Raw genomic sequence first — 19,030 nt, 5'->3', positions numbered from 1 at the left:
CAGTACCTACATTATAGTTAAGAAGCAACTATTTATCCTCAAAATAGAATGAAATAAGGAAAGGAAGTGTGTGTGTGTGTGTGTGTGTGTGTGTGTGTGTGTGTCTGTGAAGAGTAGGGAGAAAAAGGGAAAGAGAAGTACCCAGAGAAAAAAATTTGGTACAAAGATCTGAGGGGGAAGAACCATTGGTAAAACATTTCGTATTAATTTCTGCCTTGTTTTAGTGATAGCTGTGCTCCTGCAGAACATTTTTCCTGTTTTTTCCTTTCCAGTTGCTGTATTGTAACATATATGTGACAAAACTGAAAGAGAAACAATGCTGGAAGTACTGGCATAAAACAAGCTGATGATGACGGCTTGACATGGCCAGCACAGGCCATTATCCTTCAAGTTTTAGTGTGTAAATCTAGACAACATTTGGATGCCATTTTTTAGTCAGTATGAACAGGAAGGTACATCAGTAAAATACACTGTGTAGCATCCACCAAAGAGATTTTGCAGAGTTCAGTGCAAGGAGAGGGTGCCATCAGCTGAGGAAGGTGTTATCACACGTAGCTAATCCTCCTTGATGAAGTTACAATCACTGTCAGTCTTTACTGTGCCTAGCTGTGTTCTTGTTCATAAAACTGGGAATGAGCTACTGTTTGTAGGTCTCATATGATCAGCCTCTGTTGGAGGTGGGACCACGCTGATAACATGTCCCTCTGTTATTTTTTTCTAGAAGTGCTGGGAAGCTTTTACAATGGCACATGAAATTATATTTGAGAGTTTAGTGGGCAAATTTCAGGGAATTAATGCTTCGGTTCCTGGTACTATCAACCCAGGGTCTGCTTCTTCATGCTGTGGAGAAGAAAGGCTATGGAAGGGCTTCAGTGTCCTTACAGTATTGTGAAGGAAAGTCTGGATGAAAATTTTAGTTAATTTTTTTATTTGACTTGATTTAGCTGTTGTGGAGAGCTTAACTTGGAAATAAAAAAAAATAATATTAGAGCTAAGATGTTAGGAAGAAATTTTTCACTGTGAGGGTGTTGAGGTGCTGGGACAACTTGCCCAGAGAAGCTGTGGCTGCCTCATCCCTGGAGGTGTTCAGGGCCAGGTTGGATGGAGCTTGGAGAACCCTGGTCTAGCGGAAGGTGTCCCTGCCCATGCCAGGGGATTGGAACTCAGATGGTCTTTAAGGTCCCTTCCAGCACAGACCATTCTAAGATTCTGTAATAGCACTACCAAGCTTGTGTTTCTGGGCCGTTTGGAATTTTGCATGCAGGTAGGAGGGATTAAAGCCATAGTGGTGTGGCTCACAGCTGCCATGGGCCAGCCTGTGCTGTGTCACCTCATCCCTGATAGACTGAACGGCTGCTGGATGGATGTGCTGAGTGCTCCTGGCCCTGTGGCTGTCCAGGGGTTCATGGCAGTCATGATTGCTTGTAACTGGATTCAAATGGGATGATAATTTTCTAGGGTAGAGCAGACCTTGCAGAAGGAAAATGCTTGTGCCAGCTGAGTTTTTTATTAGGAGGACAGAGAAAATTATGCTCTCCATCATTACAGTCTCCCACCTAGGGAAAGAAAGCCCCCAGTTTTAAAACACTCTCCAAAACCACTGGGTTTACAGGAAAAGCTGCTGGTGACCTCAAGGAGTATTTTGCCTTCTCATGGGAAACATCTGCGAGACTGTAAGAGCAGGCAGCCCTTGCTTCATTAGGACATGCCTAATTACAAGAAAATACAGGGCTTTTGCAGCTCATTCAAGGAGAGCTGTATGATAATAATGGAAGGATTAAAAGTATGTTTACCCCTTCTGTGCATGTGCGTGAGTGACAGGGTGCTGAGGCTGTTGCTGAGAGCATGGAGCATAAAGTAATGAATGGGGATTGCTGTGGCATTCCTGGTAATTAGTCGTTCCTTAAGGGGCTCGAGCATTCCCCCCCATCTGGGGGTCTTAACAAATTACCACGAGTGTTTGCAATTATTAATAAACAGTTCTGTTAGCTACCTTTCAAGAAACCCTGATGACTGTGCTGTCTGTAAAAACACAGCTAATTAAGTAAATAACTGGGAAGTGCAGGAAAAGAACGTCTTAGAAAGAGATGCTGACTGTTGTTGGGATCATCCTTTCTGGGATGAAGGAATGTGTAATTCTCCTTTCATAAACACTCTCCTAAAACCAGTGAGTCCAAGAGTTTAAGCCTCCTCTTGTGTTTTTGACCCACTGGACAGACTGATTGACAAAGGAAAGTTGTGCTGAGTGCAGGTGGAGACAGGTGCAGGGCAAATGTGCTGCCTCCTGCATCCTTGCCAAAGAGATAATAATAAATATTTTATGGTTTGAAGGAAGATATGTTCAGATGCTTGATATTGGAGTTGATTATGAGGATGCCTCATTGCTGCTTCTCTGAATGTACTTTAGGAAAGGAGTGAGACACTGGTATTTCAAGTGGGGGTGACCATGGTGGAGATACTGGGATTCACTCTCCTTGAGTAACTCCAGTTGTAGGCAAATCCAGAGAGGGGTTGAATAAGAAATTAAGCAAGTTGATCTCGTCCCAAAAGTTAGCTTCTCTGTTGAGATGGGAGGGTTATAAAATCCATTAGTATTACAAGAAACAGAACTCAATGGAGTCAATTGTGACTTCTTAATTTAACATATAGATTTATCATCAACAGAGCATAGCAAAATAATGGGCTAAAAAGCAAAAGCTAACGGACATTTTTAAATGTCTCCATTATTTGCTACCTTTGAGTGAGCATCCGAATGATTTGGCTTTGCTATTAAAAAAAAAGTCAATGGGAAATTAATTTCCAAGTCATGTGTATGAATATTGATGAAAAACATAAATTCAATTCAATACAGATGATTATTACTGCTGTAATTGGGACCATTAGGAGCTGAAACTGTCACTTTATGTAGCTGGTAATAAGTAAACAACTGAACATTACTTGTGAATGTGAGAGTAATGCCTGAAATTCACTTTTGTGATGGCCAAGCAGTGCTTTGCTCCAGCGCCCACTCAGAATTGCCCATGTGTGGGGTGTAGATGAGAAGTGGCCACAGGCTTGGCAGCTTGGCCAGTTGCAGTCACTGCTTTTTTGAGGCTTCCCAGATGGGAAGGTGCATGTTCTTCAACTTTGGGCTAACATTAGTGGTGGGTGTGTCCGCAGAGGAACTCTCTGTGAGGCTTGTCAGAACGTGGAAAGAGCAGGAATGGCCAAGTGTGTGTTGGTCACCAGCTTCATGGCACACTGGTGACCTGGTACAGGCTGTCAGACTGAGGTTCCCCCGCCCAGACTTGGAGAAAACATATGGGGGCATCTGATTTTCCTGGGTGTGCATTGAAACAAGCACGGAAGCATTTTCCTCATGGAGATGCCTCTGTAAGGCCTCCTGAGCAGGTCAGAGCCCAGAGATGCTCAACAGTTAGAAAAGCTGCAGGCTGGCAGCACATCTTAAGCTGTTACTCATTGCCCTCTGTTAGAGTCAGGGAGTGAGTATTTTTTATTAACCAGGAAAGGTTGTGCTGCAGGAACAGTTAAAGCACACAGCCTTTATTTTCTTGCCGCTCATGGGTTTCTGGGGCTATATAAAATAATACATCTAACAATATACAACAAAGTGCTTTGAAGAGAGTTCATGAAATATAGATCATGGTGGTTTTGCATGGCATGACAAGGAATTACATTTTGTTGTGCTCGTGTTTATGCCGATATACAGCTGGAACATCCCTGCAAATATATATTATTTTGGCACTTAATTTTAAAAAGCTTCTACAACACATAAATGCCTCTTACTGTTTTAAGAGATGAGCCAGGAAGATGAGTGGGATATGTTTGTGCTCTGTGCTGAGCTCAGGGACAGAGGGACTGGGAATCCTGTGTGACTCTTGCTCAGCTCCCACTTTGAATGCGGTTACTTTAGTGCTTTTTAACTACCTTGGCAAGTCAGACCCAAAACAATTATTTGTGCCGTGGAGTGGCTGGAAATTGCCACATGTGGCTCAAAATGGGGCATAAAACTTGTTAACTACCAGTTCACAGCCTGCTTTCTGGCCTGTGTCCCTTCCAGGTTTGGCTCCCTGTGGCATCCGTGGGCAAGCAGGAGCACCTTTGATTGTCCGTGGCAGCAGCATTTCTCTGTCATGGCAGGAGTGCCTTTTTACCCTGTTAGTTGTAATTTGCCTTAAAAAACTTGCCAAAAGCATATGTAATCTCTCTGTCTTAAAGGACTCCCTGCAAAGCATGTGAGGTTTTGTCCCAGCCTTTCCCCCTGCCAGTGATGAATTATCTTACCTGCCTTTCTTAAATACTTTCATAGTTTCCTCTTTTGTATTTTGAATGTGGCATAATTATCAGATGCATCAAAAGTATATGTTGTAAAGCTGAGACAGTTTAATGACTTATTGTAATAATGGATTATTAATGATCCCTGGTTATACCCACATTTACTTTGGGACTTCAGTTTGTTCTGCTGGTCAAGGCTCTCTCCCACTCCGAGTACTGTTTTGGCATCAACTGCTCTGCTGATTGGATACTGATGGAAAAAAGCATGGACTTTAACACCCTGCAATCAATGTAGGATAATCACTTTTGGTATGTGACTTGATTTGAGGCAATCTGTAACCAAATTTTTTTGTTGTCGTTGAGGGGAGGTGACCATTCCAGTCAGCCCAGAGCTGCAAAAGCCAGGCCAGGTCATGCAATGGTTTGGGAGGATTGACCCCGGGCAGTGACTTTCCCTGGTTTCCAAAATTTTGTGGCAGAGCAGGCTGAGAGGAGCTGGGTTGCACAGACTTTTTGCCACGTATCAGGCAGGCAGCAAAGGCCCAGGTGTGAGCTGGCACAAGGAGGTGTTCTGTGTAACAGAGGACCAGAGGGGACTGCTTTTTTTAAGACACACGTTAAGTGCTTGGAGTTACTACGAGAAAAATTTGAAGGATCAGCATGATTTATTCTAAATTTGCTTTAAAGGTTTTATTTATCCAAAAAGAATTGATTTCCATAGCTGGGAGTAGTTACTGCAGTGGTTTGGTTGTACAAAATTAATCTCAGCTGAAGAAAACTCGTAGTTTCACATCTGGGCTGACTTCACCCCCGCTGAATCCTCTTGCAAGAGGCAGCCCCAGGTGTTCTGCCTGCTCACAGCGAACAAATGGCTGCATTAGCTTTCAGGAAACGTTTAATGGGTGTGCAACACGCAATATCAGTGTTGCAGTATATAGCTTTATTAGCTGAGCTGCTGGAATTGTTTTCTGAGCTATGTTGATCCTTAGCACCGATTGCAAAATGGAACAGAAATTATTTATTAGTCCTTGGGAGCCTTAAGACAGAATAATACTTATCTGCCTGGAAACGTGGTCAGTCTTGTTGTTATAGATGCTGCTGTGTTTAAAGATGAAGCAAACAAACCCATTTTGTAATTGGTAGTGCATTTTCAGATGTCCTGGCAGGGCCAGGCATGTGTCTCCCTGAAGGGTGGCCATGCTTGTAGGACAGGTCTCGAGGTTGTTCTGAATAAAACTGTAAATATGAACTAGGACAGGGCTTTGTATTTCAAAAAGAAAGATGTGCTGTCTCCTAGTAGCAGTGGTTAATCCTTCCAGATATTTCTAGTACAACAGAGCTACGTGAGGTCCCAGTTTGACCATGTCTTTCCATCAAAATGGCTATTAAAAATATTATAAATAAACTCTTATTTAGATATAGTTTACTCTAATTAGTAAGATTTTACCAGAAAATATTCAGAATGGGAATGTTTGTGGTTTAAATTAAGCAAATGAGGAGGTAGTTGTTACTTTAGAACCTGAGCAAACCAAGCAGTTTTTTCTTCAATGCAGTATAATGAACGTATGTAAAATATTGCAAGTTTTTGAATTTAGTGAGAACTTTGAAATTTTACTATTACCAGATCATAGAGAGAAATAAAGTAATATTACAGTATTTACTTTGGTAAGTAGACCAAATGTGTATTTTGAGAAGAAGTCTTTGCAATGCCTGTTCAGCTTTGGTCTGTGTTTAGCCGCCAGAAACACAGAACCCAAAAACGATCTGATCGAGTCTTTGTCCTGTGAATGGTTTGCAATGAAACCAGCCCTTGCTTGCCCTCCCTGGTGGGGAGTTACAGTTCAGCAGGAACAGATTTCTGCTGCCATTTTTAGGGCAGAGGGAGTTTCCTTGGGAGTAAACTTTGAGCAGTTCATGGGTTTCTGCCTGCCTCCAGAAGCCCTTTGCCAAGAGGCTGCTTGAAGCTCAACTTGCCCTGGCACGAGAGCAGATTGCTCTGCAGCAGAGAGACCACAGTGGGAACAGAGATGAGAATTGTTCCCATTTCTATTAAAAAAAAAGGGGGGGGGGGATTGGGGGATGTAGTAAGCAAAACAGTCAATAATAATAGCACTGCTCCAAAACCTAATTACTTTTGATATTTATAAAAAGGACCTGCATCATTCAGAAGTGCATATTTTAGTCAATTTTACTGATTATGCCTCCAGTCATGGAGAGTTTTGTTTGTATTGATCTAATCCAGGAATGGGAATGGCTCCAGAAGTGCTATTCTGGTGTGACTCCTGTTTTGCATAATATAATGCCCATTTCAAAAGTTTTGATGTACTCAGATTAATTTACTCACAGTTAAGAACAACCCACAAGCTGTTGATTAATAGGAAAAGTAAATGCAAAAAAACTCCAAACTAGCCCAGCTCCACACTTGACCATTTAGGCAGCATTGCAGACCTGGCAGGCTGAACACTGCATGAAAAGCTGCTATTCTAAAATGCTGCTTCTATGTTTCTTTCTCTCATTTATTTGGTCATTGTATGATGCGTGACAGACTAATGGACTGAGGTGAGCTGAGATTCTGTGGTAGCTTTGAATTCGGCTTCAAAATGTAGAACAGAGTAGTATAATATTAAAGGTCATCCTTTGAAAACTGTATTAAGATGGTGTTTCTGTGCTTATTTGACATATCTCTGCTGTACATTCAGCCTGGGACTGAATGTGTTTGTCACTATTGTCTTTCTCCTATTTATTATTTATTATTTGCATAAAGCTGGGAAGAACTGGGGTCTTAAGGAGAGCGATGAGGAAAACAGTGTTGAATATAAATCTGGTCAAGTTGCTCTTGGCTTGTCCAACAGACTGTTCAGAATAGGGAAAAAGCTAAATTATCCAGGTCAGCTTGGATGCACAGGTCTCTCCAGCCTTACATCCTTCAGTCTGCAATTGGAGGGTCTCTGTCCAGTGTCTGATTCTGTCACTGGCAGGACTGGTAGGGATCTGCTGAAGCCTGGGTTTGGCCCTTTAGGTGCTGAGGCCAAATGATTTTGCACTTTTCCTGCATTTCTGTGTTTGGTGGTAAATAGCAGCACTTCATCCATTTGGTGAGATGTGTTTAAATTGCTGAGATGATCATATTTGTACCTTCCCATCTCTACTGCTGATATTCAAGTAATTTGTGCAGGGCTGTTTGTTGCAATTACCCGTATTGCTGTATACAACCTATATTTCCTTCTCTGCTCCTGTGCCCCTCTTCCACACTCATCCTGATTGTTTGTCCTGTGGTTTCTTGCAGTGTGTGCTGGCACCGAGAACAAGCTGAGCTCCCTGTCTGACCTGGAGCAGCAGTATCGAGCCCTGCGCAAGTACTATGAGAACTGCGAGGTAGTTATGGGCAACCTGGAGATCACCAGCATCGAACACAACAGAGACCTCTCCTTCCTGAGGGTGAGAAAACTTCTGTTTTCCTTCTATCTGCCTTCTTAGGGGAGCAGCTATGGATGCTGGGCTGGAGAAGGGCAGGTGTCCTTCCCACCAGGTCCAGTGTGATATGACAGGATGATAAAATGTCAGAGATGTGCAGAGAATAAGAACAATGTCATTGCTGTGACAAGTGCTCTGAGTATGAGTCATTTAGATTTAACCAGGTTTTGGGGGAGAAAGCCATGACACTGCACAGAAAGGTGTCATCTTGCAGGTCTCTCTCACTGTGTATTGCCCTCAGGTATGGAGCCGGTAAGGTGGGGCTTGGGAAGGTCAGAGAATCATGCAGATGGAGGCTTGGAGAAGCCAATCCTAAGAAAATCTGGACTTATTGTCAGACAAGCTAACAATGTTTGTGGAGCATTTAAGAAAAAGAAAAAAAAAGCGATTGTATGAGACTAGAGTTATGAACCTAATTAAGTCTTCAGCGTCCAGGGGAAATCTCTAATAGATAAAGGCTGTCCTGCCACTATGGAACCTGGATTGCACACTCCCTCACTCCTCTTTACATCAAATTTTGAGTAAGTGTCATGCTTTTAGGTTTATGAAGGAACATTTTGATGTGGTTTGTACATTCCCTGTTACTGTGCTAGCAACCACAAGGAGGGAAAGGCGATTGCCAAATTAAAAGAATTTAAGCCCATTGTTATTTGGCATTTCAAAGCTAGTTATGTTTGAAGAAATATCCCAGTAAAGAAGTGATCCAGGTAGGCATCTGAGATCGCTGCACACATGGAAGAACTGGTGTGCAGGTCTGAGGGCCATGGTAGCCAGGCAGCCCACAAGAGTGTTATTGCAGTCTGTGCTGATTGTACTCTCCAAAAGAAGAAATTAAGCTGTGACACAGATAAGGGTTTACACTGCTCACATCACATGGTATCGCTCGCCTGTACTTCTGCAAAGTGCTGATGTCGTGTTGCAAGATGTGTGTCTGTATGTAAATGGCATTTTCATAAAAAGCACGTAGTGGGAGCGGTGGAGTTTAAATGTGGCAGCAGGAGAAGGCAGCGGAAGTCAGCCTCAGCAGGTTGGGTTACACTCAGTCATTCAGTTTGCTGCGTCTCGGGTGAACCAAGTGCTCAATTCCAGTTTGTAAAAAATGTGAACCTTCCACTATGGGTTCTAACAAGGGCAAAACCAACTCCCCAGCAGCGTGTTTAGCTTTGCTTCACATGGAATTTGTTGGGGATTTCACAGCACTGTCATTCTATACATCGACCTATTTTTACTCTAAGTGTACACCAGGCTGCTAAAAGATCTGCAAGCAAAATTCAGCTACCAGATACGTCTGGAATAAAGTTTGGGGTGCTAATTGCACTCAGACTAACAGGTTGCTTGTTAATTTGAGCGATGAATGCCTCGGAAGTAAATGCTATCTATACATTTCACAGTTGTGACAGGTGGAGAAAACACATATGCTTGTGCTCTGAAATAGATACAGACTTGATGCAGCTGGACCAGCGTTTCCCACCGCATTAGACAGGTGGCAGATAGATGCCTCCTGCGAGGGCAGGATCCCTGCACTGATTCAGGCACTGCTGCAGCTTCAGATGCCTCCTGAAACCCCTGACTGGGCCATCGTGCGTGGCTCAAATTCATCACAGACAGTTCTTCCGCTTTGGCTTCCCTTCTTTGTTACACTGCCCGCTGGTAGGTAGGGAAAGCAAATTATTTGGAAATTAGGGAATTAACGTTCCTTGTGGAGAGCTGCTACAAGCAGAGTAAAATATTGGTGGAAAGACGGCAGTAAAATCAGCAAATGAGAACAAGAAAGAAGGGCCGTGTGCAGTAAATGAAGGTGGTTCGGGCACTTGTGCTTTTTGGTGACAGCTACTATCACTGTTTTATTAGTTTTATTGCTTCTCTTACCTGCATCTGCCCTCTCACAGATGTCTCAGCAGAAAAAAGCAGAACTTTAAACAAAACTCAGCAAACTGGAAGTGTAGTTAATATGATAAATTGTAGTCATTAAAGTAGAAAACCAAACAGAGGAGAACATGTTCTTGGGGAGGCAAATAAATAAATAAATGTTGGCGCATTTGCACCAATAATTCAACATTCATTAGTTAAGCAGTATTACTTGTTTTATCATATTAAAAATGGTTTTAATGGCCAAATGAAGGTGGCAGATGGGAGATAACTAGGAGAAAGGCTGATTGTCTCTCTCAGACTTAAATATGGTCAACTTGTTGTGCAAGATGATGCTCTTTCAGCCTGCTCCAGGTTTTTAGTCTCTGCTGCAGTAATTGCCCTCTTCCTCCACAAAAAGAACTTCAGGTGTTGGAGCATCCCTGGGTTTTCTGCGTGCCCAGCTGATGAGGACCATGGCTCTGTGTGCTCACCTGCCTTCTCCTTAGTGCTCAGCTTAGCTGGGCAGCCTCTCACTCCAGGAAAGAGGGAAGACCAAGCGAGGGCACGCTGAGCCTTTTTTATCATGCAGTAATAAACAAATAGCATAAATGAATTGAAGTGAAAAAACCCCATAATTTTATTTACCCTTCAGAGGAACATTAAAGATCAGCATTGCATCTCTCATTTATTTAGACATTTATTCCCTAAGTTGATTTGCTTTATGTCTATGAGTTAGCTCTCTGGATATCTACTGATTAAGACTAAAAGGGGCTGTCTGTCACTGATTGAAGTGCTCAACCCCTTAAACTTCCAGACCTGCCAGCTAGTGCATGGCTTCCAGACCATGAGGAGCTTCATTTCTGTAAGAAAGGATTGCATGTACCAGTGGTTTTTTTCCTAACATTCTTGTATGTATGCAGAACAGGACTACAAATCTTCTGTGTTTATTTAATGTATTTTATTTGACTTTCTGGTTGTGTTACAGTCTTGGTATTACTCGGCTGTGGGTGGCCAAAACAGGAGTGAGCAATTGCAATATGAACTTGTGGTCTGTATGTGCTGCCCTCCAGCTCCATCAACTCTGTCACTGCTACTCGGTGCTTCCCTGCAGTGTGGCCACAATGTGGGAGTCATGGCAGAGGAAAGGAACACTCAGTAGGAAGTGCAGAGGAAAAGTTTTGTCTAAGCATAAGTGTTGAGCAAGGCAAGATGTTTCTGACCCTGGCTGATAGCCATCTTTCTTTGTCATTCATTTGAGGCTTAAGGTAACCACAGAGAATGTACAAAGGGATTATTCAGCCTCTGAAGTCCTACTTCTGCCAGCTTTGGCAATGAAATGAGGCTTAGGTTAATGCAGCACATGGCTGCTGGAGTCCCACCTCCCTGTCCTGGCCAAGGTGGGTTCACCACTGATGTAGGTGCTGCAGTATGGAAAGGCACTTGCTGTTTCTAAGAGCATGATTGAACTGGGCAGGACAAATATGTGTTCAGGCTTACCCTGCAAGGCAGCAGTGACAGTGGGAAGGGGTCAGGCTCCATCTCCCACTGCTTCCCAACCCCCGGCATCCTTTAACCAGTTGCACAGGCCAGGCTTTTACACTAGGATTTGCTCTGTAAAGATTTGCTCTAGATAAGCTGGTTGAGCTGGTGCGTGTCTTGAGTCTCTTCAAGGCTAGAGCTGAGATTTCCTCCCCTGCTTTGGACTCGAGAAAAAAAATCTTGAGATAAGCTCAGATTGTGCACTCAGATCGTTCATATTGCAAGCGACTGTTTGGTTTCAGAAGTAGGAACCTATTATAGTTTCACTTGGTAAAGGTGACAGTTTGTATTGAGGGCAGTTCATATTTCTTAACAACATCTCCATATTCAGTTTTCGAAATAAAATACACAATTAGTGTATCACAAAACAATCTTCTGCAAGCAATCCTGTTCTCTTAAACATATTTGCTAAACGAGACTTATCTTTGACTAATCCCCTGGCTTTTAGTAATTCACAGTCAGTAAATTGTCTTCTTGTGCCTGAATTTTATTTAACCAATTCAGATTATTTATTTTTGAAGACATGACTAAAGTTCTGTGCTGTTCCCTGCCATAACTCTCCCAAATGATTATGAAACTTATTTCTAACTGCAATCAACAGCCTTCAAAAATGATCTTGCACTGCTTTATAAATCCTTTTTTCGTTTACCTCAGTGGTCCTTGTGTAGCACCCTCAGGCACAGCTACAGTGGCAGCTGCCTGCCTGCCATTTAGCAGGGTGGGCATTTCATGGTGGGCAGCTTTGCAGCCGCTGCAGTTACTGCAGACATGCAGAACCCCATCTTCCCTCTGTCAGCACATGTAACCCTGTGCTTGGTGAGAACCTGGGCCGGCCCAAACTTAGCACTTAGAGTCACATTTAGACTCTGTGTGGCAGATGGGATTTGGTGATTTGGGCTTTATATTTTTTTGTTTCTGGTTGTGTTGTATTCTTGGAGGAAGTTTTCGTGAGACAGACCCCTTCAAGGATGGAGGACTGCCAGAGCACCCACAGGAAGAGCTGATTGCAGAGTATGCTGCCTGGCCCTGTGGCATTCAGAACTGCTTCTGGTTAAAAAACCCCATAACTAATTTTTTTTAAGGCTTTTTGGTCTTTTATAGCAAAACAGGGCTAAGCAGACCCTTTTGAAAGCTCTGGCAGCAGAGCTGAGTGGAGGTGTTGGCACAGAGGGAGTCTGCAGTCTGAACAGACAAGTCGGGAAGGGGAGCGCAGAGACAGAAGGGTATTGCCTTGTCCAGTTCACTTGGCAGATCACCGTGATGATGTGTGTGTGGCTCCCCAGGGCCTGGCAGCACAGCTCTGCATCCCCTTCTGCAGCAAAATGGTATCTTAGTGCCCATTTGATTGGCTTCAGTAAGGTCCCAGCTCAGCAGAAAGGAAGTGGGATGTGGAGTGTTGTGCCTGTCAGAAGTTCCCTGAAGGACAGGCTGTGGAGTGGCTGTGTCTCCATGGGGGGGGATTTTCCCTAGCAGTGGCAGGAAAGCATTGCAGTCTGGCCCTACCCCAGCACAGGGATTTTAGGGGGGTTTGCTGGGCAAAGTGAGCCTGTAGCATTTGTTGCACAGTGAGTTGCATCATTTGCCAGCATGTGTTTTATTCTTGGCTGGCAAAAGGCAAAGTGGCCCCCAGGTAATTACAGAGCTGGAAATCAAGTACATGTATTTATGTGTTTGTAATTGCCCTCCCAGGACCTTACCTGTTAGAAAACAAAACACAAAGAGCTGGATGGTGTGCCAGCAGCAGTGTGAGGGTCAGGCCTGTGCATGCCTCACAAATCCACGTGGAAAGAGGACACCTCCAGCTTGCTGTGTGAACCTGGGTAGAGCATCCTGTACTCACAGCAATGAACACAACTGCTGTGCTGGATGGGTTACAAGACACTGGTGACATGCCAGGCCGTGCTTCTGTTGTGGACAAAATGTGTTACACAGGCTGTGATCAGCTGCCAGCTGTGCTGGGTGAACCTGAGCCAAGTTTAAAGTGAGCCGGATCCCAAAGTTGGAGGGTGGAATGGGAGCAAAGGCTAACTGCAAAAAGCATGTGGGATACAGCTCTCCTCCAGAAGAACGGCTTCTTCTGCCATTTCCCATTGCTTCTGTAGAATTAGTAGCTTAAAATAGTTACAGTGGTGTAAACTGGTCTCAAAATGTCTAGGAAGTTTGGATTGCTGAGGTAAGGAATGGCACAGATTTGCATGGTCTTCTAGGCCTGTCCTTGCTCAGAAGAGGGTAATGAAATTCTGTAGCCACAGTGAGTGGGTGAGTGCCTGGTGCTGTTGCAGTAATTGGTGTTCCCATTGGCCTCATCCCTTTATATTGACAAATATCACACTCCATGTAGTCCCTATCATGATGTTACCTAGCTCCATCCCAAACCCACCACTCCCAGGGTCTCTCAGCTAGTAGTTAAAAGCCATCCAGCGCTTTCTGACCTAAATGTCTTTGGAGGTGTTACATTATTTTTGTGCTTCAGTTGCTTATCCCCCTCATGTTATACTGAGAGGAGATCACACGCATCTCCGCAGTGTCTGCTCTCTTGTGCTGTCCCAGTCAGGTGTCTGTAATGCAGGTATGTCCTTGTAACTCCACACGCTGCCCTTAGAGGCCCCTGTGCTTTCCTTTCTTGGATGCTCAAAACCCTCTTTTCAACAGCCTATCTTGGTTTCAACCATTTTTTGTAGATACAAAACATTGACTGGTCACTTCATGCCCCTGCCAAGGCCTCTAGTCTAAGCCTGTGGCTGCTGCTGCTGGATGCAATTCAGCAGCATAGGGACCCTGCTAACACCTCCCCTTCCTTCTCCACAGAAATCTGGGTTCATGGTTGGGCCTGATGATCTTAAAGGTCTTTTCCAACCTAAACAGTTTTATGATTCTATGAAAAGCTGCCCGTGTAGCCTCCAGCCCCCCATCTGCCTCCTCCCTGCCTTTCTGCCAGGATTTCTTCCTTGTGCCTGACCACACTGCCTACCTGGGGACACAAACAATCCCATGAGGCTGACAGCTGCCCTGCCGTGGTGCCCCTGTGCCCTGACCGTGCCACCAGACCTAAGTGGAGCTGCAGAGCATCAAGGTATGACCCTGAACCCCCTGCCACCTCCCACACCCCCCTTGCCCTGCTGTGACAGAGCCTCTCACCACTCAGCTTTGGCTCTTGCTGAGCCTTTTTTGAAATTTACAGACCTGACAGCTTTGTCTCTCCACACAGCCAATGCTTTCACTAGTTCCCAACAGCCAGATTTTAACTCGGGTTTTACGTTCCTGACAGCCCTATTCTTTTATTTTTATAGCTGTCCTGAGCATTGCAACACGTAGAATAAGTGATCTGCAAGGCTCTGTTCTCTTCTGTACACAACACCGACCTCCTCTCCCTAAAAGAAAAAAGAAAAACCCACTTGCACAACCTTTTTCCCTTCTCTTTTCCCTCCCTCCCACCAATGCAACACCAACAAACAGCCCAGATCAGCTCTGCAGTGGATTGGGCTTTGCTTTCAGCTGAGACAAGATTCTGCAAGCAGTACTCTTCTACTTGAATGAAATTTGTAGCTTCAGCAAAACAAACATAGAAGAGAATTAATATACAATTAATCCTCAAGCTGGGTTTGCCAAGCTGTAACCAAATATATGTACATTAGCTATTGCCCCATTAATTTAGCAATTATTTTTGGTGTCTTTGTTTGAAAGATACAGTTTGAAATAATCACTTCTGTTTAGGAGGAGAGTTGGGTGCTGTGGAAACACAGGTTCCTGTTTTCATACAGTAATGGACTGTAAAGTGGCCCTTGGTGTCTGTGTCTGCTGGATGCTGTGTAACTCCCCAGGCAGCATTTTTTTGGAGAAGGTTGTAATGGAGGAGGGCTGCAGAGGATGCCCTTTTCCAGGATAGCCTGGGATGGCGCTGGGCTGCTCCTCACATCCCACTTACTGCAGGGCTGCTCTTGTGAGTGCTGCTGAAACAACTGGGGCACTGGTGGCTACATTCCCTTGTGACCGTGTCCCTGTGATTGACTTGCTGCATAAAACACGTGTCATCATCTGCATGGAGCGACGAGTAGGTGGTGTCAGTCAGCCCTTCACTGAACAGCACCCCCTCGCTCACGAATGGGGCATTCTGAGAGGCTCCCCTGCCAGAGCTCTGGGTGGACATGGGGATAGATCCCAACATGGGGCTTGCTTTTCCTCTTCTCATTGTTGGCAGTGGCCAAGAGCTTCCCCAGCTGTCCTGCAGCCTTTACCTGTGTCTCCTTGGGTTAGGGGAGCATCCTTCAGCTGTATCATGGTGAGATGAGAGGTCAAGATTTGAAGTCCAGGATGATTAAAGAGTCTCTTTAAATTGTCTTCTAGCATTTCCCTTTCAGCTCCTATTTTATGGGAGGTACCCCATCTCCAGCTGCCTGGGAAGCCTGTCTGATTCATGTGCAAGGCAGTGGTAGCAAGTCTGGAACAGGAGAGAGATAAAAGAAGCCTGACTTAAATTATTCAGAGTAACTCAGACCCACGCACATGCTTGAGATCAATAATATCCTTTTCACTCGCTATCCCATTTTCATGGTTGCAGCAAAGCTGCCCTTGGTTAGGCAGAGCAGAGCACTGGGGAGGTGATATGGGGTGACTCCCCCATGCCCAGGGGTCTGCACCAGTCCCCCTTGTGATGTGAGGAAGGAGTCTGTCCTTCTCACTGGTCCTGCTGAACCTCATGAGCCCTTCTGGTAGCTTTTGGGTCCTGCAGGGGTGCCCAGGTGGGCATGGGATGCACAGTGTGGGAGTGCTCCTGCTTGTGCCAACCATGGCCACAAGTGATGTTTGCCATTCAACAGAATTGCCACCACCTTTCCAGCCCCCTTGCTGGGAGATTGTGAGGTGTAAAAGGCTCTAGTACCAAAAATATGCTCAGGACGTAGGGATCACTGCTCTAGGTAGAGTGTTTCCCAGTTTTGGCAGAGGTAGCATGCTGGATGGGTGCAGACTGGCAGCAGTTCATCCTGGGTAGCATGTGGAGGATGTTACCGGGAGGGGAACACATTTGGAGGAGCTGGAAAAGTCTGCCATCACCCTGGGAATGTCATAACAGGTCTGGGGGGTCTTGTCTTAAACTGTTGAGCGGTCTGTGAAACATTTGCATTCCTGTGCTTGGATGCTGTTGCATCACTTATAGCCAGGGAGACGGACCTTTCTCCTCCTTCTCCTCACTAATGCAGACCTTATTGCCATCATAGCAGCTTTCTCTGTGGGGCTGTATTTGGGGGTATATGCTGACTCCTGCACTTCCCTTCCTGATCACTACATGCTCGTGAACTCCTTGGGCAGCATCTTTGGGCATCTTTGAGGTGCAGGCCAACCTGCTTCCCTTCCCATGGTGATCCAGGGTAGCTCCTGGACCAGCACTATCACCTCACTTGTCCACTGGATGATCTGCCTTTGCCTATGCGTGACCAGCCAAGTGTCTGACAAACTGCTTTTGCTTTCCAGCTGGTCCTGGCAACCTGAATCTTAGCCACCAATGAAAATACACACCAGGAGTCAAATATTTAACATGAACAAAAGCAACTGTCTAGGCTTGTTAATTTTTTTTCTATTAAATACAGACTGTCAATTTATTTCTTTTCCAATTGTTTAGTGCCTCATCAGACTCCTCCTTCTGTCTGTCCATTAAGGGATCTGATGCCTGTGTGTCTACAAAATACGTGTGGCTAAGCCAGAACCCAGAAGTTGCTGTGATGAGTGCTATAAAAACGCTGGTAGTGGAGGGGAGGACATCACTAAAAATAAAACAGAGCAAACTTTCTTAATTAGGTGTTGTTTCTCTTAGAAGCTGATCTTCCCTCTAGGCCATTGAAACCAATTATACCCTCTCTTTCAACCACCTTATGTTGTTAATGATCTGACTCTTGTAAATGTAAACCTCTCCCCTACCGATGCCTTTGGAAATGCTGGCCTAATTGAAGCTGGAGAAAAGCAAACAATGGAGTAAAGCTAAACTAACCAACAGAAAAAAAAATGTAGTTGCAAATGCTTTTAAATTATAAATAGATTTGTTAGGTGGTAAAGCAAATGAGTAGTTTTCTTCCAGTCATAGGAAGAAAGGTTATGTGGTGTAAATGGTGAGTATAATGAGGTCTCAAGTCTTAACCTCACCTAGGAGATGGCATGAACTTTCTTCACACTGTTCACTGAAAGCTTTGTTTTATTTAAGCCTTATTTATTCTCCTCTTTGTCTGCTCTCTAATCCTTCAGTGGAACAGAGATTGGAGTTGGGAGGCCCAGATGAGGTATAGAGAGGGATATAGCTACATCTGTACCTGTGGTATGGCAGCCTGTGCCAAGTGGAAGTGTGTTATACTTTCAGTAACATTCTCCTGTTTGTCTGTGCATTTAGGTGATATGTGGCCAATTTTTCCTCTGGCCTTCCCTCTGTCCAATCCCACTTTACTATGGAATAAACTGAAATTAGACAAACTGACTGTTAGAGAGCTGAATAATCTTGCATTGTAATACACTGACTCAGAGTCCTGGATCAATGGTCTTGAATTGCTGTTAAAATCCATATGAAAAGGAAAGCAAAGTCTTTTGCTGTAAGCTGTGTCAAGGGGTGGAGGAGCAGAGGGGTGGATTGAAGCTTAGCCAACAGTTTTTGTGCTAAACTGGATCAATTTTAAAGGTTTCCTCTGTAGATGCCTGCCGGAGGGCTTTTATAGTTCAGAAATGTCAGCACAATTGTGCAGATTGCAGCATTCAGCAAGAGCAGCTCCCACCTCAAACCTGATACCAGCATTGACCCCACATTGCAGCCCCATATGTCACACAGGCATCCTGTGCAGGTGCCCAGGATGGCTGGGACAGGGGAGAAGTTGGCCTTCCTGACCATCTGCCTCAAAAAGAACATGTCAAGGGAAGGTTTCAAGGATGTGTGTTGGTGAAAGCTGCTCCATTGTGTGGGGCTGCTCTCAGGAGCCAGGGAGACTGGAGCTGGCCAGCAGGGGATAGGATGGAAAGGTGGAATCAGAAGCTTCTGGTTAAAGAGTCAAGTATGAGGATCAAGTTCAAGGCAGTATTTCCACAGGTGGTTAAGCACAATTGGTCTCATCAGCTGGTACTCATGTTTGAAGTTAAGTAAAAGGGTAACAGTCCTGCGTGCTGTATTGAATAGCACATAGTGTTTCTTTTCACACTTTGGTGGTCATTAGTCCTACCAGAGAGGAAGAATGAAGTGCTCTGAGGTAGTGTCTGAACATAATAAACTTGAAAATGTCAAAAGGCAAGGTAGAAATATCATGTTCATTTTGACAAACCTGCACTGTCTTGTGCAGGAAAAATAATGTTGATAGCTTAATGTTGCTCACTAGAGAGAGAAGTTATGCCAAAAATGCATTTTTTTTTACCAGAGTTTATGCTCATGCTTTAAGAAAACAACCTTAATGAGCACAAGGTGGACATGAGACCCTCAAAGTAAATGCTGTTCAGTTTGAACATGATGAGAGAGATGTAGCCAAGTGGTCCAAGAGTTTGAATGGTGGTCAGAGCTTGATGTCACCACCCATTTTGATTTCTGATGTTTTGGGATTGAAGTGCCAGCAAAAAAACCTGTACAATATTATAAATTGGTCTATAATTCTGGATAATGGTGATGGTGGAAGCATCAGTGTCTTGCTGCAGGGGGCAACTTGCAAAACTGACAGGGAAACCCAGCGACACCCATGGCTACCTGCAGGTGTGCTGCTGCCTCCTAACAGGGGAGCTTGAGATATGCAATCTCCTTTCCTTATATTCTGTAAACCAAGACCAACAACCTGTGCAATACATACCTCAGGAATGATAATGACAGTTTATCCCTCAAAAGTGTGTGGTGCAGAGTGAAGGCTTTAGAAAGCAAAATCTCTGCTGAATATCAGGG

General features: G+C 44.4%; 1 protein-coding gene across 2 annotated transcripts in view; it reads left to right on the top strand.

The window, feature by feature from the left end:
* The window catches only part of ERBB4 (erb-b2 receptor tyrosine kinase 4), a 608,029-nt gene that overhangs the window by 223,992 nt on the left and 365,007 nt on the right, over positions 1-19,030 (top strand). For both annotated transcript variants that reach the window (XM_027678007.1, XM_027678006.1), the window contains exon 2: positions 7,562-7,713. In XM_027678007.1, coding sequence (XP_027533808.1) covers positions 7,562-7,713 — 152 coding nt within the window. The remainder of the gene's footprint in view (positions 1-7,561; positions 7,714-19,030) is intronic.

Source organism: Neopelma chrysocephalum, unplaced genomic scaffold (assembly GCF_003984885.1).
Source record: "Neopelma chrysocephalum unplaced genomic scaffold, ASM398488v2 Primary Assembly neopelma1_44, whole genome shotgun sequence".
Lineage (NCBI taxonomy): Eukaryota > Metazoa > Chordata > Aves > Passeriformes > Pipridae > Neopelma > Neopelma chrysocephalum.
Note: the sequence above shows the minus strand (reverse complement) of the source record. Positions and strands in the feature narration are given on the sequence as shown.